The following is a 24149-nucleotide window of genomic DNA, read 5'->3' on the forward strand; positions in this document are numbered from 1 at the left end:
CCTGCAAATGACGTGTATCTCTTAGCAGAAGATCAAAATTCCACTGTGAAGGAGTTTTCCTACCTCTCCCCTAAAAATACTGAATGTTGATAAGCCTCTAGACCTAAGTAGCAATAGATAGGAAATACAAAAAACAGTAACAACAATAAACAGTATTACGTGGATGTCATCATCAAAATCAGAAACTCTAGGGGTGCAAGGGTGGCTCAAGTCAGTTAAGCATCTGCCTTTGGCTCAGGTCTTAATCTCAGGGTCCTGAGATCAAGCCCCGTGTTGGGCACCCTGCTTTTCCCTCCCTCTACGTCCTTTCCCCTGCTCATGTTCTCTCTCTCTCTCTCTCTCCAATAAATAAAATCTTAAAAAAAAAATTAGAAACTCTGCTGAACATATGACCTGTTTTTTTCAAATAAATTGTAGAGAAAAAGAGAATAAGCTATTGACTTAAGAGATATAGCAACCAGTTATAATGTATGACTCTTGACTACTTATTCAAACACTGTAAAATCAAAAACATAATTTATAACATTTGAGACAACCTTTCATGTTCACACAGTCACATAGTTCAGACCCAGACCTGTGCCAAGGGAAATTAAGTACATTTACTGCTCTTGTTCTGCCTAGCTCAGACCAGCAAAGACTGGTTGACAAAATCAGAAGACTAAGGGAAGAATCTGAGACTGATTTACCTTAGCCCCAAATTGTAGTATAAGTGGCAAATTACAAAAAGCACAATGTGGAGATAATATCACCGCAACAATAAAGTTTTTATAAAGAACAAGACATTTGATACACTATTTTTCCTCTGCAAAAAAAATTGTGTGCCAAAAAGGATGGAAATTTGAAATCTGTAATAGAATCAATGGCACTTGTATCAGTTTTTGTTTGAATTGTGCAATGAAACACTGGTAAATTCCCAGTAGTGTTAGCATTGTCTGGATAGTAAAATCAGGGTAAAAAACCAACATGATGATCTGATGGACTGTTTAATTCATAGCATTATTGAGAGCAGTCTCAGAAGATGCCTTCCAATGGAATTCTCTCAGGATTCTGCATAATCCTAAAACAGCCCTAGGACATGGATTTGGTTCTTAGTTCCTGCACAGTAAAACTTACTTACTATTCAGAAACACTAGAACTTCCATTCCATTTGAGATTTCCTGAGGTCACAGTAGTGACCCAGACTTCTGAAAGGTTCTACTATCTATCTATCTATTTATCTATCTGCTTGTCTATTTATCTATTTTAATTTTTTTTAGAGAGAAAGAGCATGTGAGTGGAAGGGTAGAGGGAGAGGGAGAATCTTAAGCAGGCTCCATGCTCAGCACAGAGCCCAACCAAGGGCTTGATCTCACAACCCTGAGATCATGATCTGAGCCGAAATCAAGAGTCAAACACTTAACCAACTGAGCTACCCAGGTAGGTATCCCTCCCGCCCCCTTTTTTTTAAGGCTGTACTTTGAAGCAGTGTGATGTCCCACCAAGAAACTGAGATTGACAATGGATCCATGCCTTTCAGTTAACCACTCCTGATGAGAACTTTGTTTCTTGCCTGGAAAACTTTGCTCTTTCATGATTGACCAGGAGCCCTGTGGGACCCTCACATTCCCAACACCACCACATGTAGACCCTGATAAGACTATCTTAGAGGCATCATTGGTCTCATAAATGTAGGCAAAGTCTCCAGGAATATTCTTCAACACCCCCCCCCCCAAATTAAGCAAGGAAGCAGAGTTGGGCCAGAAACATCTAGGATTAAAGTGTCAGGAAGTTACGGTGGTTGCGTTTGAAACTTGAGACTCCAGAGCTGCAAATGTAGAGGTGGCAGGGCTGCAGCGGGGTAGGGTGCCGGGGTTGGGGGGAAGCTGTCAGGACAAGGCTTGGACCAGCAGGCAGCAGAATGGGGCAGGATAGTTCTGAAGCCAGATTTTTTTTTTTTTTTAACCAACAATATTATAAGGCTATTGAACCAGCAGGGAAGTAGTATGTTGGGTCTGGGACTTCTCATATAACCCTCAAGAGGGTTGAAGTGGTCCTGAGTCTGTGATACAAAACTATTAAATGTTCAAATCAATAACGGGTGCAGTTAGGAAGATGAGCATACTACTCAGGAATGAAAGACTGTTTATAGAGAGAACAAATGGAACTTGTAGAAAAGAAAAGCTAGTTATTGATATAAAATGTAAAGTTAACAGATTAGAAACAGGTAAAAGGGGTTTGTGAACCGAACAAAAGGAAAAACTACACCTAGACATATCTTAATGAAGCTGCAGAACACCTAAGAAAAGATCTTGAAATCAGCCAGAGAGGAAGTGCAGGTCATCAAAGGAACAGTAGAATGACAGACTTCTCAATGGCAAAACAGATAATGTCTTAAAGTGTTTGCACAGCTGTTATTATCCTAGATAATTGTTTATTGCTTATTAGCAAGACTCAGTAATAAGGACAAAATACAGACGGCTGTTGCTAAATAAAAGCCAAGAACATCTTACACCACGAAACTTGCTCTAAGCTAGTGGTTTACAACTGAGGACAGTTTTGTCCCCCAGGGGATATTTAGAAATGTTTGAAGACTTTTTTTGATTGTCACTACTGGAGATGCTACTGGCAGCTAGTTACTCGCAGCTAGGGATGCTCTTAAACAGCCTACAGTGCACTGGATATCCTCCACAACAAATAATTATGTGCTGAGTTTGAGAAACTCCTCTAATGGAATTCTCAAGAAGATACCTCAAGTAAAGGCAAAATGATCCCAGAAGACTAGTGCTCTGAAATGCAACAAAAATATTGAAAAAATAGAACTATAAGCGTGGACCTTCACCCAAGTCAGTGTTGTCTCTATGAAATATTTTTAGTATCTTACTTGTGTATTAATATAAGCTGCTAGAAATACTGGACGGAACAGTAATATGTAAATCAGAGGAGAGAACAAAGTGTTTGAAAGTCTTTGTTATTGTTTGGGAGGATGACTGTTTTTTAAACTCACTTAACAGTTTGGGATTTTTTGGTTTTTAAGATTTTATTTATTTATTTGAGAAAGGGGGAGAGAGAGAGAGAGATCATGGGAGGGGGTGGGGATGGAGGAAGAAGCAGCCTACCCTCGCTGAGCAGCAAGCCGCATGTGGGACTCGACCCCAGGACTCTGGAATCATGACCTGGGCCAAAGGCAGACACTTAACCAACTGAGCCACCCAGGCGCCCCTTTATAGTTTAAGTAAAATATGTGGGAAATTTCAAAGATAATTACTAAAAGAATAGATAGAATGTGGAAACTCCAAAAGAGGAAAGAGAACATATGGAATAAGAGAAAAACAAACCAAAAATCCAGAGAGAAGAAATGAGAATGAATCCTAAAGAAAAAAGACCAAATAGAAATTTTAAAATGGTAGAATCTAAACATATAAATTGCTATGTTGATGGACTGAACTCGACAATTAAAAAGACAGATCATCAGATTTTTTAAAAATACAACTATCTGCTATTTACAAGAGATGTACCCAAAACATAAGGACCCAGAAAAAATGGACAGTTGAAAGAGAAGGACATTGAACCAAAAGACAGCTGTATAGTTATTGTCATACTTTCTATTGTCTTAGAGTTTATTCTGCTCTCTCTCTAGCTTGCTAAAATAGGTATTTATCTCAAATAATTTTTATTTTTACTTTGCTAATGGAAAACTAGGACAATAGCTTCTCGTTGAAGTGCTACTTTTGGTGGATCCTACAAGTTTCAGTAGCTAATGTCTTTGTTGTCATTTTATTTTTTAAAGTATTTTAATCTTGGATCCTTGTGTTGTTTTACAGTGTATTTTCTCTAATTTCCAGATTTGGAAGGATTTAAAAGTTTATCTTTTCACAATTTTAACAACTCTTGTTAAAGATCAAAATTATAGCCCCTGCCCTTTGAGTGAGGGCTGGACTTAACGACACTTTCTAATTAATAGAAAATGGCAAAAGCAAAGTCACTTTCAGAATGAGATTACAAAAAGACTGTGACATCTGTCTTGTACTCTCTCTTTGGCTCTCTTTGATGACTTGCTTTGAGGGAATCCAGCTGCCATGCTGTAAACTGTAAACTGTGGATAGGCCCATGTGGCAGGGAACCAGGAGAGGCCCTTGGTCAACAACCTGAAAGAAAGTGAGTCCTGCCAACAACTGTGTCAATGAGCTTGGAGGTGGGTCTTCCCCAGGCCTTCAGATGAGACCACAGTCCTGGCTGAGCTTTGACTGGAGCTTCATAGGAAACTGAAGCAGAGGGCTCACCTGAGCCATGCCTATATTGCTAGCTCACATAAACTGGGTGATAAAATGTGTGCGTTTAAAGCCACTAAATTTGGGAGTAATTTATTGTACAGAAAGATAACTGTAAACCATAGATGTATATTTAAAATACTTTCTTAGGGGACCTGGGTGGCTCAGTAGGTTAAGCATCTGACTCTTGATTTCTGCTCAGGTCGTGATCCCAGGGTCGTGAGATGGAGCCCTACTTTGGATTCTCCCTCTTCCTCTCCCTCTGCCCCTCTCCCTGTCTCACACACTTGCTCGCTGTTTTCTCTCTCTCAAAAAAAAAAAAAAAGAAATTATAAACTGCTTTCTTGGTGAATTCAACCTTTTGTTATGTGGTTACCTTCTCATTCAGAATAAAGTTCTCCCCTTAAAGAAAAATTTATCTGGTGCTAATAAAACCGTATCGGCTTTTTTTTTTTTTTTTTGGTTAGTATGTGCCTGATCTCTTTACTTTCAGCTTTTGTGTGTCATTATATGTCACTTATAAACAGTATATGCCTGGATTTTGTTGTTAGTAGTTTAAAATTGGCTAGCACTGTAAATTGGTTTTGTATGTGTGGTGTGTGTTTTAACTGTCTTTTGTGACTTCACTATACACACAATGAAAGTGACATCTTTAAATGCATTGTCTACTGCTATATCCCCAGGACCTAGAGTGCCCTATACATCATAAGAACTTAATAAATGTGTGGTGAATTAATTGAATAGATGAATTACTCTGAAGTGGTGATAATTTTAAGCTGTGCCATTCTTTCTGGAATATTCTGAAACAATTAGAGGAAAAGAATTACATTTTCCTTTTTTTTTAAATAACTTTTTATTGTGGAAATTTCCAAAGGTATAGAAAAGCAGATAGAATAGCATAATGAATCTCCATGAAGCCATCACTTAGTTTTAACAGTACTGAGAATCTGTTTTCAAGCCCTATGTAATTTTTTCCTGGGACGTCTTTAAGAAAATTCCATCACATGATTTTATTTACCTTTTTTTTAAAGTTTATATTTAAATTTCTCTCTTTAAGAATTGTCTTTATACATTTGATTTGAGTCAGGATTCTAACATGTTTCACACCTTGCACTTGGTTGATGCATCATTACCTTTTTTAGTTTATGCCACTTATTTGTTGAATGAGTCAGATTATTTGTCATATAGAATTTCTCACATTGTGAATTTGATGATTGCACCATCTTTATGGTGATGCTTAACATGCTCCTCCTCTGTTTTTTGTGAACTGGTAGTTAGATTTAGAGGCTTGGTTAGATTCAACTTCTATTCTTTTGGTAGGAATACATCACAGGTTGTGCAGTGTACTTTTCATTGTATTAGGTTGTTGTCCACTTTTAGCGATGTTGAGATCTTTGAGTTCCTGATCACCCTGATCCATCCATTATAAAATTATGTCTCAGCTTTTCATCTAATGGTTTTAGCAACTATTAGTGATGATTGCCTAGATCCATTTTTTTAATTAGGGGTTAAAAATTGTTGATTTCTTTCCTAGATACATTATTCCATATGCATTAAAATTTTTTTGCGTCTAAATTTCAGTTAACATACAGTATTATATTAGTTTCAAGTATAGAATATAGTGATTCAACAATTCTCTACATTACTCAGTGCTCATCATGATAGTGTGCTCTAATCCCCATCACCATTTACACCCATCCCCCTAACCCCCTTCCCCTGACAACCATCAGTTTGTTCTCTATAGTTAAGAGACATACAGATGGCTAACAGACACGTGAAAAGATCATCATCACTCATCATCAGGGAAATACAAACCAAAACTATAATGAGCCAGCAAAGTTAAGCTTAGAAGATAAAGCATAGCTCTCTGGGGTGCATCTCTGTTCTAAAAGTTGTAGTTCATAAGTGTTGAAGAAATCGAGGAATTGATTTAGGGATAGCAAGTGTTAGGACTGATACAAGTTCCAGTGAAAGTTAGGATGAAGAACACATTGGGATGCTTAAGACACATAGGCGCATTGTGTCCAGTGGTAGAACTAAGAAGAGTAAGACTTTTCCATCAGTTTAAAAGAAATATTTTTAAAAATCAGTTTATGTAGGGTATGGGGATGCCCGATGGCTCAGTTGGTTGAGATTCCAACTCTCTGTCTTAGCTCAGGTCTTGATCTCATAGTCGTGAGTTTGTTCCCCAAGTTGGACTCTATGCTGGGTGTGAAGCCTACTTAAAAAAAAAAAAAAATTGGTTTCTAGTGGTGATGGTTGCACAACATTGTGACTGTAATGCCTCTGATTTGCACATTTTAAAATGGTTAAAATTGCAAGTTTTGTTTTAAAATTTTACCACAATTTAAAAATTAATAATGTAATATACCCAAAATTCTAATATTGTATACTTTAAATCAATGAATTATATGATGTCTAAATTGTATTTTAATAAAGCTGTTTAAAAAAACAATCTATGTATAGAGTTAAGCCAGAAATTTCTGTAGAAGTGAAGTTAAAGGGGCTGGTCTGGTCCTTGAAAACTGGCTTAAGCATCCTGTTTGACTGCTTTGTCTCTCTCTGGTACTCAGTAAATATTTTTTAAGTGAATCAATAGACAAATGAAAAACAAATTTAAAAACTACAATGAGATATTACTCCTGTCAGAATGGCTAAATTTAACAACATAGGAAACAACAGGTATTAGTGAGGATGTAGAGAAAGGGGAACCTCCTTACACAGTTAGTGGGAATCCAGACTGGTGCAGCCATTCAGGAAAACAGTATGGAGGTTCCTCAAAAGTTAAAAATAGAGCTACCCTACGACCCAGCAATTGCACTACTAGGTATATACCCAAAGGATGCAAAAATACTGAACCGAAAGGGCACATGCACTCCAATGTTGATAGCAGCAATTGTCCACAATGGTCAAATCATGGAAAGAGCCCAAATGTCTACCCACTGATGATATAAAATGGAATATTACTCAACCATAAAAAAGAAACCTTGCCATTTGCTATGAAATGGCTAGAGCTAGATTGCATTGTACTAAATGAAATAAGTCAGAGAAAGACGAGTACCATATGACTTCACTCATGTGTGGAATTTAAGAAACAAAACAGATGACATGATCCAATTATTTTGATAGCTTGTTGGCTATTTCCCAAACTTGTATTTAAGATTATAAGACTTAAATTTCTTTAACTTTTATATTTGTGTTTATTTCCTGAATACTTAAAGTGTTAGTTCTTAATGACATTTACATAATTTTTTATTTTCTATTTCCCTCTATAAGGCAATTATAATTATATATAACTCTTACACAACAAAATCCCAAAGCTAAGGAAGTACTCATGCAGACTCTATTGTCTGAGGGAACCCAGTCTCTTTTTTTTTTTTCTTTGTAGCTGGTTCACCAGATTCTTCTGGGGTACCTCTTGTAACGTAAAACAACAACAACAAAAAAACATGTGCCAAGGGTTTGTACAAAAATAATGCTTGGTTATGTGACCTAATGTCTTTTTTTTTTAACCTAATGTTGGCTTATAAAAGGCTGGACAGCCCTGGAGGTAGAGGGGCTTTTCTATCATTATTAATAGCAGCAGTGTATAAAGTGTATAGTAATACACTGAGTAAGAAAGAACTCAAGAAGCACTTGTTAAAAAATTTTATTCTAGATTTGAGTGACTTTGAGAGTAGGGCCCTATATAGATTAGAATCCTGAGAGAATAGTGTTTCCAGAGGTCTTCATGCTGTTAAGCCTTCCTAACATTTGCCTCTTAGAGATTTAATTTTGCTCCTGTTTTAGAGGGGGCCACATTCTCTAAGCCTGGCTAATTGAGTTCTCCCTAAAATTTGAACATGAAAATGGATTCTGTCATTACAGAGGCAATATGAGGTTATTTGGTGCTGATACTTCTTTAATACCAATGCGAAACTAACTTAATTTCTTTTTTTTCCCAGATGATGGGCATAAGAAAGCTCGAAATGCTTATCTCAATAATTCCAACTATGAAGAAGGAGATGAATATTTTGATAAAAATTTGGCCCTCTTTGAGGTAATATTTGAGAGAAAACTACGGCAGAAATTTCAGGAACAGAGATTTCAAGATAACTGTTTTCTGTCCCATTTAATTTTAAAACAATACAGGCTGGATAATTTTAAGAACTAATTGTTAAAATATAATACTTACTATAACTTGTCATTATAGTTGATTTACTCTGTATAATCTAATTACTAACTACTAAGTAGCCATTAAATCAGATTTCTGTGAATTGAGGTAGGATTTTGACATCACAGGCATATGGAGAACCTTGCTGTCTAATTCAGCTAGGATTTAAATACTTGCATTGGAATTATTTATGAAGTATAGAGTAGAGTATTTTTCAACTCTGTGTTTGGGAAGCCCATCATTTACCTTAGAACTACTGATCAAAAATCAATGTAGGAAATAGGTTGCTCGATTAAGAGGGCCTATATGTCTTCCTTAAGACCATAGGGACTCTGATGGGCTCAGCATTCGGGTTGTTGAAAGGAGCCTGCTTTAGTCCAGCACTGCCTTTGTGTCTAGCTTTGGACAATGATATGGCTTCCAGTTCTCTCAGTGTACCTGTTTTTTAAATGATATCCTCTTTCAGCTTTGTTCAAGAAAAGATCTGAGGTGAATATTTAGTTCAGTCACAAAAATTTTTTATTGAGCTGTCTGTGCTTGATGCAATAAGTAATAGTCATAAACGTTATTAGAATGTTAGTAGCCAAGGGGTGCCAGCGTGGCTCAGTTGGTTAAACATCCAGCTCTTGCCCTCAGCTCAGGTCTTGATCTCAGGGTCATGATTTCAAGCCCCACATTGGGCTCCAGGCTGGGTGTGGAGCCTCCTTAAAAAAAAAAAAAGTTAATAGCCTAAAGAAAGGGGCACTGTAGGTAAAGGTAGTATTATCAATGTTTTTTTCAAGGTTACAGCTATCTGTAGGGGCCAATGTGATTTTGTTTTTACTGTAAAGTTAAGTCATTAGAAAGAGTGATAAAGCTTTTCACTTAAGAATTTTGTAAAGATTTGTATAGTCCTGATTAAGTGATATTTTAATGTGGGAGGAGAATAAAGCCTTATTTATAAATTTTCTTAAAATATTTACCTGTGAAATATTTTCTCATTTAATTTGCAACTTTTTGGTAGAGGTCCACTTTGATGCTTATTTCCAGTGTTCTTTATTACTTATTTCTTCCATGTTTCTGTCTTTATAGGAAGAAATGGATACCAGACCAAAGGTATCTTCTCTTCTCAACCGTATGGCCAATTATACTAATCTGACACAAGGAGCAAAGGAACATGAAGAGGCAGAGAACATCACTGAAGGGAAAAAGAAGCCCACCAAGGTGAGACCTTCAAAAAACAAGGATAAATAAAAAGAGTCCCACATACAAGAACGGAGGAAATATCCAGGTCATCACTCCATGCTCAAAAACTATTGAATACTTGATATATGACGGGCACTGTTCTGAGCAGTGGGGTCATAGAGAAACAGAACATATAATGTCCTATTCTCATGCAATCTAAATTCTAATACAAGGAGATAGTTATTAAACTGTATATTATGTGTTGACGATGGTCTAACAAAAATAAAGGCAAGGACAGATGGTAGCTACACTTGTGATGAGCATAGCATAACATATGCAAAGACTTGTCAAATCACTTTGTAGTACACCTGGAACTAATGTAACATCTTGTGTTAAATTCAGGAATTAATTGATTTTTTTTTTTTTTTTTTTTTTTAAGTCAAGGTAAAGATACTGAAACTGGCCAGCAAAGAGAGCCAGGGCAGTAGTTGTTACTGCTGTAGAGAGTTTGGTCGGGGAAAGCCCTTTCTGACAGGGTGATGTTTGTGCAGAGGCCTAACCAATGTGAGGCAGTGAGCCCCACAGTTGGGAGAAGAGCATTCCAGGGAGAGGGAATAGCACTTTCAGAAGAAGAGGGTTCACACCCACCTGCTGATGCCATCTCTCTTTTGTCAAGTGATTGGGTTTTTCAAAAACTAAGTTTCAGGATTTCTCAAAAGGAAAATATGGAACAATATTACAAGTTAGCTCTCTGGTTGTTCAGGGATAAAATGACTCTCAGATCTTCATTTTACCAACTGCATTTACCAGCTACCATGAAGGACTTTTGCCAAATTCTGAAAGAAGTCCATCAAATCATTATTCAATTTTTAAATGAAAAAGGAAAGCTAGAGGCACCTGGCTGACTCAGTCAGTGGAGTGTGCAACTCTTGATCTCAGTGTTGTGAGTATGAGCCCCACGTTGGCTGTAGAGATTACTTAAAAATAAAATCTTTAAAAAAAAAGAAAAGAAAAGAGAAACCAATAGTTTCAAAGAACAGAACATTTTAAATTTGGGGGAGTACACTTAAAAAGTTTGTGGTCAAATGCCCATGTAAAAGCATATGGGGACCTGTGTAAAGTAAAAATGTATAGCTCTAGGAATATTAAAAAAGTTGGTAATCATTTGTAAGATGGAGATTTTATATGTGCCTCTTTTAAGATATTGATTATGCTAATAATCTCTTCTGTAAGTAATATAGTAGTTAGGGAATAAGTTTTTATATACAAATAAGAGGATAAAACATCTTTTCTAGATGACAATATAATTTTTCTTTTGTCAACATCTTTCTTTTCAGACCCCTCAAATGGGTACTTTCATGGGTGTCTACCTCCCGTGCCTACAAAATATTTTTGGAGTGATCTTGTTTCTACGCCTTACATGGGTCGTGGGCACGGCTGGAGTTCTTCAGGCCTTTGCAATTGTCCTTATCTGCTGCTGCTGTGTAAGTCCCTAGTTGGCTCTTAGAGATCACCTGAATCTTAGAGATCACTCTTAGAGTGATCTTACAGAAGCTCAAGATTAAATGCACTTGACCTCTTTGAGAATAACACAAAGACTAATAGGGAAAGACTCATGATCTCAACAGGAGAGATTATTTTGATATTAAAGTCTGAAGGATTTTCATTTATTTAGTGTCTACTCTTTGCTGCTTATATGCATAGTATGATGTACTGGAAATTACAAAGGAAGAATTGTAGAGAAGGTAGAAGATACAGTCCTTGATTCAAAGGATTCAGAATACAAACCATTTGAGTTTGATAGCATCAAAGTTAGAAAATGATGTACTACTCCAGCATAGTATTAAGGAACAACACTGATTGTTGTTTGAGGTGAGGAGTATTTCTTTTGTTTGAAGTCTCATCTGTTACCCCTTCCTCAGAAATTCAGATGTGGTTTCCAGGTCTTCTTCCCCACTGTACTGAGAATATTCTGATCTTGAATTTAAACTCCTCTTATCCACATATCCCAGCCACATCTGTCAATTTTAATATAAGTTGGTTATTATAAAAAATTATTTTTTATTCGACTGTTGGCCTCTTTAATTACCATCATTATTATATCCTCCTCGTGCATTATGCTCAGCTGGGTGCTATATAAAGCGGGATGAGAAGACATAGTTTGTATCATTAATAACTCAAAATTAATAGTACCATCTTTTTTTTTTTTTTTTTTTTTTTTACTCTTTCTTAGTCTTAAAACTTCAGGGCCATGTTTGGCGCCTTGATTACCTCTCACATCTATTCAGCTACCAAGATCAATCAAGTCTCCCTCTGGAATCTCTTACATACAACCCTTCCTTTATATTCCTGTTACTAGCACTACAGTCCTTAATTTTCACTGAACTATAATAGCCTAGTAACAAGTCACTACACCTTCATCTGCTCCCTATCTGCAGTCCATTTTATACTCTGCTGCTACCAGGTGATGTTTTCAAAATACAGTTTTTATTAGTTCAGAAGTCTTCAGTGGTTCCCCTCCTTACTGAATATTGTTCTTGTAATTGTAGCTAGTCCTTAGTTAGTTTCTGATCTGTTTTCCAAGTTAACTAGGAAACCAGGGTGAGATCAGTGGCTCCTATTAGCACCTAACCTATTGCTTACAATACAGAAGCATTTTAAGAGGATATTCACGATAACAGTAATGTGACTAGGGCAATGAGTTGAACCACATCATCTCATTTCCATACTATTAGGAATGGCAGCCAACTCCCTTCATAAAGGTAAGTAGAGTTAATTTTTCAGAAAGTGCTCTGAGGCCCACAGGCAGGAAAATAGTAGAGAAATACAGTAACAATCTTCTCCTTTCACCCTACAACCCAGCAATCACACTACTGGGTAATTTACCCTAAAGATACAAATGTAGTGATCCGAAGGGGCACGTGCATCCAAGGTTTATAGCAGCAATGTCCACAATAGCCAAACTATGGAAAGAGCCCAGATGTCCATTGACAGATGAATGGATAAAGAAGATGTGTTATATATATACAATGGCATATCATGCAGCCATCGAAAAACCTAAAATCTTGCCATTTGCCATGACATGGATGGAATTAGAGGGTATTATGCTAAGCGAAATAAGTGAATCAGAGAAAGACAAGTATTACACATCTCACTGATATGAGGAATTTGAGAAACAAGATAGTGGACCATAGGGGAAGGGAAGGAAAAATGAAACAAGACGAAACCAGAGAGGAAGATAAACCATAAGAGACTCTTAATCTCAGGAAACAAACTGAGGGTCGCTGGAGGGTAGGGGACTAAGAGGGATGGTGTGACTGGGCGATGGACATTGGGGAGAGTATGTGCTATGGTGAGCACTGTGAATTGTGTAAGACTGATGAATCACAGACCTGTACCCCTGAAACAAATAATACATTATGTGTTAATTTTTTAAAAATCTCCTTTCACTTCCTTTACAGACAATGTTGACTGCTATCTCCATGAGTGCCATTGCCACTAATGGAGTGGTGCCAGGTCAGTAGGCTAAGATTGGATTTCAGGGATTGTCAATGACTACTATATGTTTATGCTATAAAGTCAGAGGTGCAAACTTCCAAGGACTAGAACACTATTTAGTCTCTTGGTCATAGACATTCACACTTTGACTTTAGAATACATTCTTTAAAAATCTCTTTATGTTGTAAAGGGGAATATAAACTGGTATAGCTGCTTTGGAAAAGAGCATGGAGGTTCCTCAAAAAATGAAAGATAGAAATCCATACAGTCCAGTAATTTCATTGCTGGGTATTTATCTGAAGAAAACAAAAATAGTAATTCAAAAAGATAGATGTACCCCTCTTGTTTTTGCTGCATTATTTGTAATAATCTAAATATGGAAGCAACCTAAGTGCCCATCAGTAGATGAAGATGTGGAGACAGTCTCTCTCTCTCTCTCTGTCTCTCTCTCTCTCTCACCAGAATATTATTCAACCATAAAAAAGAACAAAATCTTGCCAAACACAGGTGGACCTTATTTCACTTTACACAAGTGAAATAAGACAGAGAAAGACAAATATTATATGATTTTACTTACATATGGAATCCAAAAAAATGAATGAAAACCAGACTCATGAATAACAAACTGGTGGTTGTCAAAGAGGAGGGGAATGGAAGAATGGGCAAAATATGTGAGAGGGAATAAGAGGTACAAACTTCCAGTAATAAAATAAGTCACAGGGATGAAAAGGATAGCACAGGGAATACATTCAGTAGTATTGTAATAACATTGTGTGGTGTGCGTAACGTACAAAATCGTCAGATCACTGTGTTGTACACTTGAAACTAATATACCATTTATGTCAACTATACTTGAATGAAAAGAGAAAGGAAAAATCTCTGTTCTAAGCTAGAGTCCTTAATTCGTATAGTCTTCCTAGCTTTTCTTAGTTAGAATATATTTTATTGGGCTGTCTCCTGCCTGTAGTAAATAATCTCTGATGCTTACCTAAGCAATACTGACAAATGGTGCTACTTCATGTGGAGCATTAGGTGTGCAGCATATTCTACCATAAAGGTTTTGTTTTTAACTTCCCATTAGCAAATCTACTTTTTATTACAGAGTTAAAAAAAAAACTTGAAGCATTTATCCTTCTTATTTAGGACCTATTTGCGTTCTTCCTACTGATGTACTTTCTTTATCCTGCTTACATTCTGTTTTGTCTTTTAGCTGGGGGCTCATACTTTATGATTTCCCGGGCACTGGGCCCAGAGTTTGGTGGGGCTGTTGGCCTCTGCTTTTATCTTGGTACCACATTTGCAGCTGCCATGTATATCCTTGGTGCCATTGAAATTTTTCTGGTGAGTAATGACTTAATTATGGTCTGCAGTGTAGGAAAGATATAGATTTGGATTTATTTTGTTGTTTGGTAGCAAAACGTCTGAGAGATCCACTTTTAGAATCAATCAAGTGATTGACTGTTGACCTGTTACTGACTTCCTCTTGTGAACATAAGTCAGAAAGGTTGAGAGTATCATTTGCCTGCCTACTGCTTCCCTTCCACCCATTTACCAACACCCTACCATTTCATCCATCAAGTTAAAGTCTTAAGGCAAGACTTGCACTAATAGGGAAAAAGTAAAAGTTTTTATCTTTTTGGATATCTTCATCCCAATTAAATAAAATGTTTTTCATTTCTTTATTCACTGGAATTTTTTTTTTTACTATTTAAAATAATCATAGGTAAGTAGGAATAGTGAGGTAGGACTCAAGATAATCATAATTATTTTATATAACCCTTTGAATAGATTACTAGTGCTTTTTTTACTGTTTCCATTTGGAAATGTAGGTATTCAGAATAGCATGTAGACTTAAAAAAAAGATAAATGAGGGGCACCTGGGTGGCTCTGTGGGTTAAGCCTCTGCCTTTGGCTCAGGTCATGGTCCCAGATTCTGGGATCGAGCCCCGCATTGGGCTCTCTGCTCAGTGGGGAGCCTGCTTCCCCCTCTCTCTCTGCCTGCCTCTCTGCCTACTTGTGATCTCTTGTCTGTCAAATAAATAAATAAACCTTTAAAAAAGAAAAAGATAAATGATATCCAGTTTCTGTAGGAATTAGGTTAATTCTCCAGTCATTTTCTGTCTTAGCTTTGCTTTCTTGTGTGAAAGCAAAACTACAACAGCCCTTTTACTTGATGACTTTGAAATGACCTCATTTTCTACTTCTTTTGCTTAACAGGTATACATTGTCCCCCGAGCGGCCATCTTTCGTAGTGATGATGCACTCAAGGAATCAGCAGCCATGCTCAACAACATGCGTGTCTATGGCACAGCCTTCTTGGTCCTCATGGTATTGGTGGTGTTCATCGGTGTACGCTACGTGAACAAGTTTGCCTCACTTTTCCTGGCCTGTGTCATTGTGTCCATCTTGGCCATCTATGCTGGAGCTATCAAGTCTTCTTTTGCCCCTCCACACTTCCCGTACGTGTCTGTCTCTCTGGCCAACCATCATTTACTGGGTAGTCATTGACGATATCTGGTGATGCGATCACTTCGAGTACAATTTCAGTCTCCTGGAGATTTTGCTCGTGGGTCAGCTCAGTTAGTGTCTAGGCAGGAAGCCTCCCAACAAACTTCTCATGTTGATCCTCTTCCTAATGTCCTAAGCATAGAACTGGCAACTCTGAACATCATTTGGATATAGATATGATATAGATACTAGGTTTTTCTCAAAACCTCCTTATAATGATTGTGCATATTTGGACAACTATTCATGAAGAGCTTTATGATAGTATAGTTATTACCAGCAAGCTTTGTAAAGTACTTAAATGTTGGACTCCTGTTATTAATATCAAGAGAATCAAAGAAACCTAAACTCCTGCCTTAATATTTGTAGTGAATTAAACTTTTTAGCCTGCTGTGAATACCATAGCAGACTTTCTAGTCATAAAGAGAAATAAATGTCACGTTGTTTGCATATGTATCTCTATATAATTATATGATACGATATACATAGTGCATAAGTAGTGCAGGTACATTAAAGTGTATTTTTTGAAGCATTGTAATGGATTTGTACAGCTAGGTAACTCTCCGGTCACCTGTTCTCTATTTGACTAGTGGCATAGAGATTGGTTAGCACTGAATTGTGTTTGTAATCTTGTTACAGAGATTCCCTTTGAAAAGTCATCTGGATTATCTAGGTATCAGACTCCTCGCTCCTGTGTTGATTTAACCTGATTACAGAAAAGTAGGTTTTTTTGAGATAAAAAACATCTTTAGAGATTAAATGATTTGCCCCAAAGTTAATTCATGGCAGAGAAAGAATATGAACTCTTTGATTTCCTAATTCCTGGTCCAGTATTTCTTCTCCTGTACTCAATGATGTCAGTGATAGATTCCATCATCAATTTTTAGTCTGCTCATTTAGGGATTGCAAATTAGCCGGAAGTTTTGTAAGTTATATTCTGGATATCTTAACTTGAGAAATTCCATTTTCCCTCAAGTTCTCCTTTGATGCTTCTCCTTTTTGGTAGGAAAAAGCTCATGATGTGTGGTATTTTCTTTAAAATATTGACCAGAAGAAGACCAAATTCCCTAGAGGAATGCATGAAACAAGCCTGGGAAATGAGTTGTTGAAGCTGAGTAATGGGTATATGGTTAATTATGTATGTATGCTATCATTTTTGCAGGTTTAAAAAGTTGCTTTGTTCCTCTTGAGAGTTACTTTAACTTTGGGTGTATTATTCTTTTGTTCATATTTATAGCCCTGGGTTAAAGGAAAAAATAAAATCAGCAGTTATTATTTGTAATGTCCTTAAATACCCTCACTCCCACTGGGTCTAGGCTTATGTTCAAAAATAGTTTTCTCTTAGGCCATAGTGGGATGTGCTTTTTATTCCAGCCAAGCTGTCTTTCTTGTAACAGTAGCCAGAAGGTTTGACCTTTAGTGTAACATTTTCAAATGGGTCATTATGAACATAGGCTTTTCTAGGCCAAAAAAAAAAAAAAAAATTAAGGGAGGGTTTTTGTTTGGTATTCTTTTTTTTATAGAAAGAACAAAAGGACTCTGGGATTCTTTTAGACCTAACAATTGGTTAATAACCTAGAAAATTTGGAAGATGAGTAAGCATAGTGTCTTCAGACAGTTCTTCTGTTTGAACTCTATCACTACTGCTACCGGTATGACTCAGGCAGACTATTTTATTGCCTTAAACTTCAGTTCCTCCATCCACAACATAGAAATACTAATGCATATTTTGTGAGGTGGCTGTCAGGATTAAATTGCAAAAAGTGTAAATTAATCTCCATCTACAGAGCAAGTCAATAAATATTAGGTCCTTTCACATCCTCTTAGAGATGAGGGTTTGGTTTTTTTTTTTCCATTACTAACCTATTTCTAACCTATTTTCTTTTGTTTTATTTTATTTTTTTACCCTTACTTCCTCTTTCTCTGTGTTTGTTTTCACTAGGGTCTGCATGCTGGGTAACCGCACCCTTTCATCAAGACACATTGATGTTTGCTCTAAGACCAAGGAAATTAACAACATGACTGTACCGTCAAAGTTATGGGGCTTCTTCTGTAACTCAAGTCAGTTTTTCAATGCCACCTGTGACGAATACTTTATTCACAATAATGTCACTTCAATCCAGGGCATTCCTGGATTGGCTAGTGGTGTCATTACAGGTAAGTTAGGAGGTTTTGAACAAGTTTTTAATTTGCTCAGGAAAGCAGGCTTTTCCATCATAGACTCTTCTGTTGTCCATGTCTCACTGCCACACCATCGCTTCCCTCCTCAAGCTCAGCACACCACTCTTAATTCAACATCTTTCTGCTTTTCTTTTAGTGAACTTACCCTTTTTCAGACTCCCTTGTGGCACTTTCTGCTAAAATATCCCTCTTTTGGGGGCACCTGGGTGGCTCAGTTGGTTGAGCATTGGCCTTTAGTTCAGCTCATGATCCCAGAGTCCTGGGATCGAGTCCCTTGTTGGGTTCCCTGCTCAGCAAGGAGTCTGCTTCTCCTCCCTCTGCTGCTCTCCCTGCTTGTTCTCTCTCTCTCTCTCTCAAACAAATAAATAAAATATTTTAAAAAAAATAAAACAAAATTTCCCTCCTTTTGAGAACAGAGCTAAGCAAATCCCTTTTCAGAGTAGGTTAAAATAATACAATACCCTGTGTGTTACTGTAAAATTGCCAGTGTTCTTCCCACAGTGACAACCAGATGGAGCTTTCAGAGTCACCACAGCCACATGTGCTGTTTTCCTCATTCAGCCCAATTTCTGAAACTCTTGCCTTAAGTGACTTTTGTCTTAAATGTTTGGTCCACAAATATCTTTGCATGTAAGCAACTTTACACTAAGGTGTTAAAAATAGCATTGATTACTAATTTTAAAAAAATAAGCTGCTGACCATTCATCTTTAGTCCACTTAACTTTTACTAATTTGCATTTGTATATTGCATTTGTATGTAACAAAGCACTTTGCCAAATTACATTTGAATCAGATGAGAAAGAACAGTAGGTTTTTATTTATGTGTTCTTTATTATATGATATATATGTGCTCATGTAGAAGCAAACATACCTTGAAAAACTGTATAAATGAGGAATCTGATTTAGAATATTGTTTAGGTAGAAAATTACCTAATTATCTTCTTTCCATACTTCTGTTGCTTATATACCTTTTTCTTACCACTGCAGAGAATCTTTGGAGTAATTACCTACCAAAGGGAGAGATAATTGAAAAGCCCTCAGCCAAATCTTCTGATGTCCTAGGCAGTTTAAACCATGAATATGTCCTTGTTGATATCACCACATCTTTTACTCTTCTGGTGGGGATCTTCTTTCCCTCTGTCACAGGTAAGCTGAAGAGCTATTGTCTATTTTAGAAGTTAGGAGCCCCAGGGAGTGATTTTTCTTAGGAGACAGAATTATATTCTCTGGCTTCTTAGATTTGCTTCCAGTCTTTGGTATCAGCACGAATATCAAAGTGTCCAGGAACTAAGAAGTTAACTTGTTCTTTTTTCCTCCTCTAAAGGTATCATGGCTGGATCAAACAGATCTGGAGATCTGAAGGATGCTCAAAAGTCTATTCCCATTGGCACTATCCTTGCCATCCTGACCACCTCCTTTGTCTGTATCCTTTTCATGGATCTAGCCTGAGTTTTAGTCATAGGCACATCTGTGGAATGAGGCTGATCAATACTTTTATCTTACCAGCTCGCTTCTCACTGGATAATCTACCCACCTCAGCTCTAAAATTCAAGGAAGAATTGACAACATTAGTGAATTTAGTACCTCCTTTTACTGATAGAAGAAATATCCTGAGTGTTTACTTTTTATCTCAGAGCGTTGGAGGTCAGCTTCCTTGACTCTCAGTATGGTAGATTTAAGCAATGTTGTCCTTTTTGGTGCCTGTATTGAAGGTGTTGTTCTTAGAGACAAGTAAGTAGTTGATCTCTTTGTAACATTTATGTGTCTGTCTTCCATTTAATCTGATCATTCCACTTTGCCCCATGACAATCATAAACTCGAAACCCAACCTGAGGTATAGATCATGACTAACAATTAGGAAATATATGTATATAGTTCCCAAAATGTTAGTTAATAATAAGTACCAGTTATATTGTTATAAATATGCGAGATGCAATGAATTTAGCATTTCAATAAAGTAGTGAATTTGTCTGCATCACAAGGGCTTCCCTGCACATGAAGAGCTGTTGGAAAACTAAAACCAAAAGTGAAGGAGAACAAGTTAAAACAAACAAAACAAAAACTTCTAAGTGTCTCTAGCATCTCCTCTATGAGACATATAAGTATGTATCTGTGTTGCATTCTAAATAGAGTCTTGAAAATTTCTTCATTTCATTCATGAAGGTTGCTGGGTGTTTTTCCTTTCCTTTATGAGCAAAAAGTATTTTTTTGTAAGAGATTCCTAGAAAAATCTTTCCCCTAACCCTGCTACAGCTCTTCCCATTTTCCCTATCTGGGGGAGTTAACTAGCCTCACAATTCACCTTCTTAAAACAGAAACATGGGTGCCATCCTAGACTTTTCCCACCAGTTCCCTCATCCAGTTAGTTTCTAAGTCCTGTGAAGTCCACCTTTCATCTCAGTAGATTTCTTCCTTTCCACTCTTCTTTATTCCCGTCCCCTTTCCTGGGCCTCTGGGATCTTCTGTCTAGATTATTGTAATTATCTCCCTTTAAATATTACCATCTTCAGTCCTTCTTTCCTGTTGCCACTAGATTTTTCTACAACGCAAAATGAGATCATACAAACCTTCCTGCTTTACAGCCTGCCAAAAGCCCCTTGAAACCCATCATTTCGATCTGGCCCTGTGTACCATTTTCTGATGTCCTCTCCCAGCATTCCCTTGTAAACTCCCTGGGCTCCAGCCATAACCTGATGCTAAATACTAAGCCACACATTTGTTTGCGCAGTTTCCTTTGCTTAGAACAGTTAATTCCCTCCTAGCAGACACATCGATCCTCTAAGATTAGACTGAGTGTTGTCTGTCCCGTGAAGCTTTCTCACACTCACCGAGCAGAGATAACCATACACCCCTTCTTATTCAGCCACTACAGTATTGCACATATCATATACATTGTAGCTTTTCATATCACTCTTTCTGACTCAATCGAGTTCTTTTAGGACAGAAATCCCAGTAGATGCTGTATATGCATATTGTTGACAAAAAAGAATAAGTAGCACAGTTTACTATTACTGTACTATTGTCACTGAAAATATATGGGTGTATGAGCTTTGGTAAATTATTCCATAATATAAAAAGTACTGGAAGTGTAAGCTGGAATATCCCTTTGAAAAACTGTTAGTCATTATCGGGGTGCCTGGGTGGCTCGGTTGGTTAAGCCACTGCCTTCAGCTCAGGTCATGATCCCAGGGTCCTGGCATCGAGCCCCACGTGGGGCTCCTTGCTTAGCAGGAAGCCTGTTTCTCCCTCTGTCACTCCCTCTGCTTGTGTTCCCTTTCTCGCTGTGTCTCTCTGTTAAATAAATAAATAAAATCTTAAAGGAAAGAAAAACTGTTGGTCGTTATCTTCTAAAGTTGAACATACACATACCTTATGACCGAGAAGAAATGCATGCACACGTGTATTAAGAATCATGGATGAGAATTCTCGCAGCACTATTATCATTAATAGTCAAAATCTGGAAATAGTTAAAATGTTCATCAGTAGTAGAATGGATAAATTATGTATTCATAATGGAAATGGAGTGGAAAACCATAGAGCAATGAAAAATAAATGAACCACAGCTATATACAAAGAAAATAGGATGAATTTCACAATGTTGAGTGAAAGAAACAAAAGACGTATACCTTATTTCATTTATTAAAAATTTAAAAACAGGTAAAATGACACAGTATTAAAAGGACAGTGGTGGGGGCTACAAAAGGGCTAGTGTTGGCCAGTAGGCATAAGAGCAACTTTTGGGTGCTGGCAGTGTTCTGTTCCTTGACTAGATAGTAGCTGCATGGATGTTTTGTGAAAATGTATTGAAGTGTACATTTTTTTGTACATTACTTTTTGTGTGTCATACTTAATAAAAGATGGTTAAAACCATAAATAATTAAACAATGAGATCACATGAACCCATCAAATTAGCACTGACTCTTAAAATTTTAATACTCAAGGCTGGTGTGAAATGGGTATATACTGTAAGACTTAAACCTTCATATACTCCCAGTGGAAATAAAATGTATTATAACCTCTCTGGAAATCACTACCATTTTGGTAGTGATTTTGAAATATTTTAAATATTGATCCCTTTTACTGCAGTTATTCCCTCTTAGGAATCTACCATAAGGGAACAAATCTGGGATGTGTGAATGTAGATATGTGCATGAAGACGTTAATCACAGTATTTCCCATAGTGTAAAATCAACACTAGAGAAATGGATTATGTAAATTATGATGCAATATTATTAAAACCACTAAAATTTTTATTCCTGAAAAGTTTTTCATGACATAGGAAAAATGTAAGTAAAAATATGGAATTACAGGTATACTGTGATCTCATCTGTATTTTTAAAAAACAGTAAACAGATTCAAATGTGAAAGTATACTAAATATTACCAGTTATGTTATGATTATGGATTTCTTCCTGGTTTTTATATTTTTGTATTTTTCCAATTTTTTTGCAAAGAGCACAGATATTTTGATATTTTGGGGGGGAAGCTATAATTGAAGTTTAGCTTTATTTTCTGGGTCTACAGGTTATTTTTTCTTAATATAATCAAATCTGCCTACCTTTACATTTCTTAATACTTATGTCTGTCTCAATTTTAATTCTCTAAAAAATTGTAAATAGAAAAAATTAGGTGAATGTCTCTCTAGTCTTTCAGTATAAATTTCCATACTCTCATTTCTTACGCAGGTTTGGGGATGCTGTGAAAGGTAATCTCGTGGTGGGTACCTTATCTTGGCCTTCCCCATGGGTGATTGTTATTGGCTCCTTCTTCTCCACATGTGGGGCTGGACTTCAGAGTCTCACAGGTGCACCAAGGTTGCTACAGGCAATAGCCAAGGATAACATCATACCCTTTTTGAGGGTGAGTATCCCTTTCCCATACCCTATTTCCTTTTTGTCAGATTTTATGAGAAACTGTGTGGGTCTTCATAGGCTTAGGAATTACTAGATCATACAATGTGAAGACGTGGGTTTTTAGTACAAAACCTTCTAAGTCGCTATGGGGGATGAGTTTGTGTGGGAGTAGGGTAAAGTGTTTAAAAGATACCACAGTTGTTGACAATATTATCCTTCATATATCTGAAACTGTAGCATAGAGGAATCAGGGAACATTGACTCAGACATTCCCCACACACCTGTGTCTGATATTTCCCTTCTCTATACAGGTGTTTGGTCACAGCAAAGCCAACGGGGAACCTACCTGGGCTTTACTTCTAACTGCTGCCATTGCAGAGCTGGGGATTCTTATCGCCTCCCTGGATCTTGTGGCCCCAATTCTTTCTATGTAAGAGCTTCGTTTTTTCTTGCTTGTATGATGTGTAGTACATATTGATTTCCATCAGGCATATAACAGTAGTGATAAAAGAGTGAGCCAAGTACAGGTGTAACTTCACCTAAATAATATATATTCCTAAGATGTTTCAAGGCTAACTTTTATAAATCATCATGGTTTCTTCCTACCTGTATAACTTCAAAAGTTCTTTGCCTTCATTTCTTATTCATTATCAGCTGGTTGTAGCTTTTACTGCTGCTGTTAGCTTTGATCCTTCAGCTGCAACTTAGTAATGACTTAATACCTGCCTGGCACTGGGCAGCATGCTAGGAATACAAAGATGAATGACAGAAACCTAAGGAACTGATGAGAGAAAGAGAGACCAGTAATCCTGTGTAGTGGGATGAGAACTATGGTAAGGGTGAACACTGCTGCAAGAGCTCAAAAGGGACTGAGACTCAAGCTAGGGAAGGAGATACTTGCATCTTGAAAGAGGACTGGTTATTTACTAAGCAACAGAAGAGTGAGATGTTCCAGACGAGGAATGTGTGTAAAGGAATTGGGAATGAAACCGCGTAGCACATCTGAGAATTCAAAGTAGTTTGGCTTGGATAGAATGGAGTGTGACTGTTCAGGGTAGCTGAGCAGAGAAGCAGGTAGAGCCAGGTCACAAAGGACCTGGAACTTTTACCTGGAGGTTGTGAGTGATCCTTTGAGATCATGTTTATGTTTTAGAATGATCAGTTTGGTATAAAAGACAAGTGAGAAGGAGGCTGAAATTGAGCTGGGAATGCCACCCGTAAGCTTATTTAATCCAGCAAGGAAGAAATGAGATCCTGAACTAAGGTGATAGCAGTAGAGATGGAAGGGAGGGGAAAGGTTTTAAAATGTGTAAGTAGGTAGAATCCATAGGACTTGATAAGTTAATTTGGAACAAGGATGAGTAACAAAGAGGAAACTTGGATTATCCCAAGAACAACTGGGTAAAGAGTGGTTGTGTCTTTCACTGTGAGAGAACACAGAAAAATGAGCAAGTTCGTGGGGAGAAGTTAAATTTCTCTACATCCTAGTCTTAATCAAAGGCTATAGTGGGCTAGAACAGAGGCTTAAATACAACAAAAGTCTCTATTT

General features: G+C 37.1%; 1 protein-coding gene across 2 annotated transcripts in view; it reads left to right on the forward strand.

Annotated features, from left to right (window-relative positions):
- The window catches only part of SLC12A6 (solute carrier family 12 member 6), an 84969-nt gene that overhangs the window by 48173 nt on the left and 12647 nt on the right, over positions 1-24149 (forward strand). For both annotated transcript variants that reach the window (XM_080809006.1, XM_080809007.1), the window contains exons 3-14: positions 8192-8286; positions 9472-9603; positions 10902-11048; positions 13026-13080; positions 14273-14403; positions 15280-15521; positions 17510-17724; positions 18736-18894; positions 19073-19171; positions 19422-19479; positions 22433-22607; positions 22912-23030. In XM_080809006.1, the coding sequence (XP_080665132.1) occupies positions 8192-8286; positions 9472-9603; positions 10902-11048; positions 13026-13080; positions 14273-14403; positions 15280-15521; positions 17510-17724; positions 18736-18894; positions 19073-19171; positions 19422-19479; positions 22433-22607; positions 22912-23030 (1627 nt within the window). The remainder of the gene's footprint in view (positions 1-8191; positions 8287-9471; positions 9604-10901; positions 11049-13025; positions 13081-14272; positions 14404-15279; positions 15522-17509; positions 17725-18735; positions 18895-19072; positions 19172-19421; positions 19480-22432; positions 22608-22911; positions 23031-24149) is intronic.

The sequence above is a fragment of the Martes martes genome, assembly GCF_963455335.1.
Source record: "Martes martes genome assembly, chromosome: 7".
NCBI lineage: Eukaryota > Metazoa > Chordata > Mammalia > Carnivora > Mustelidae > Martes > Martes martes.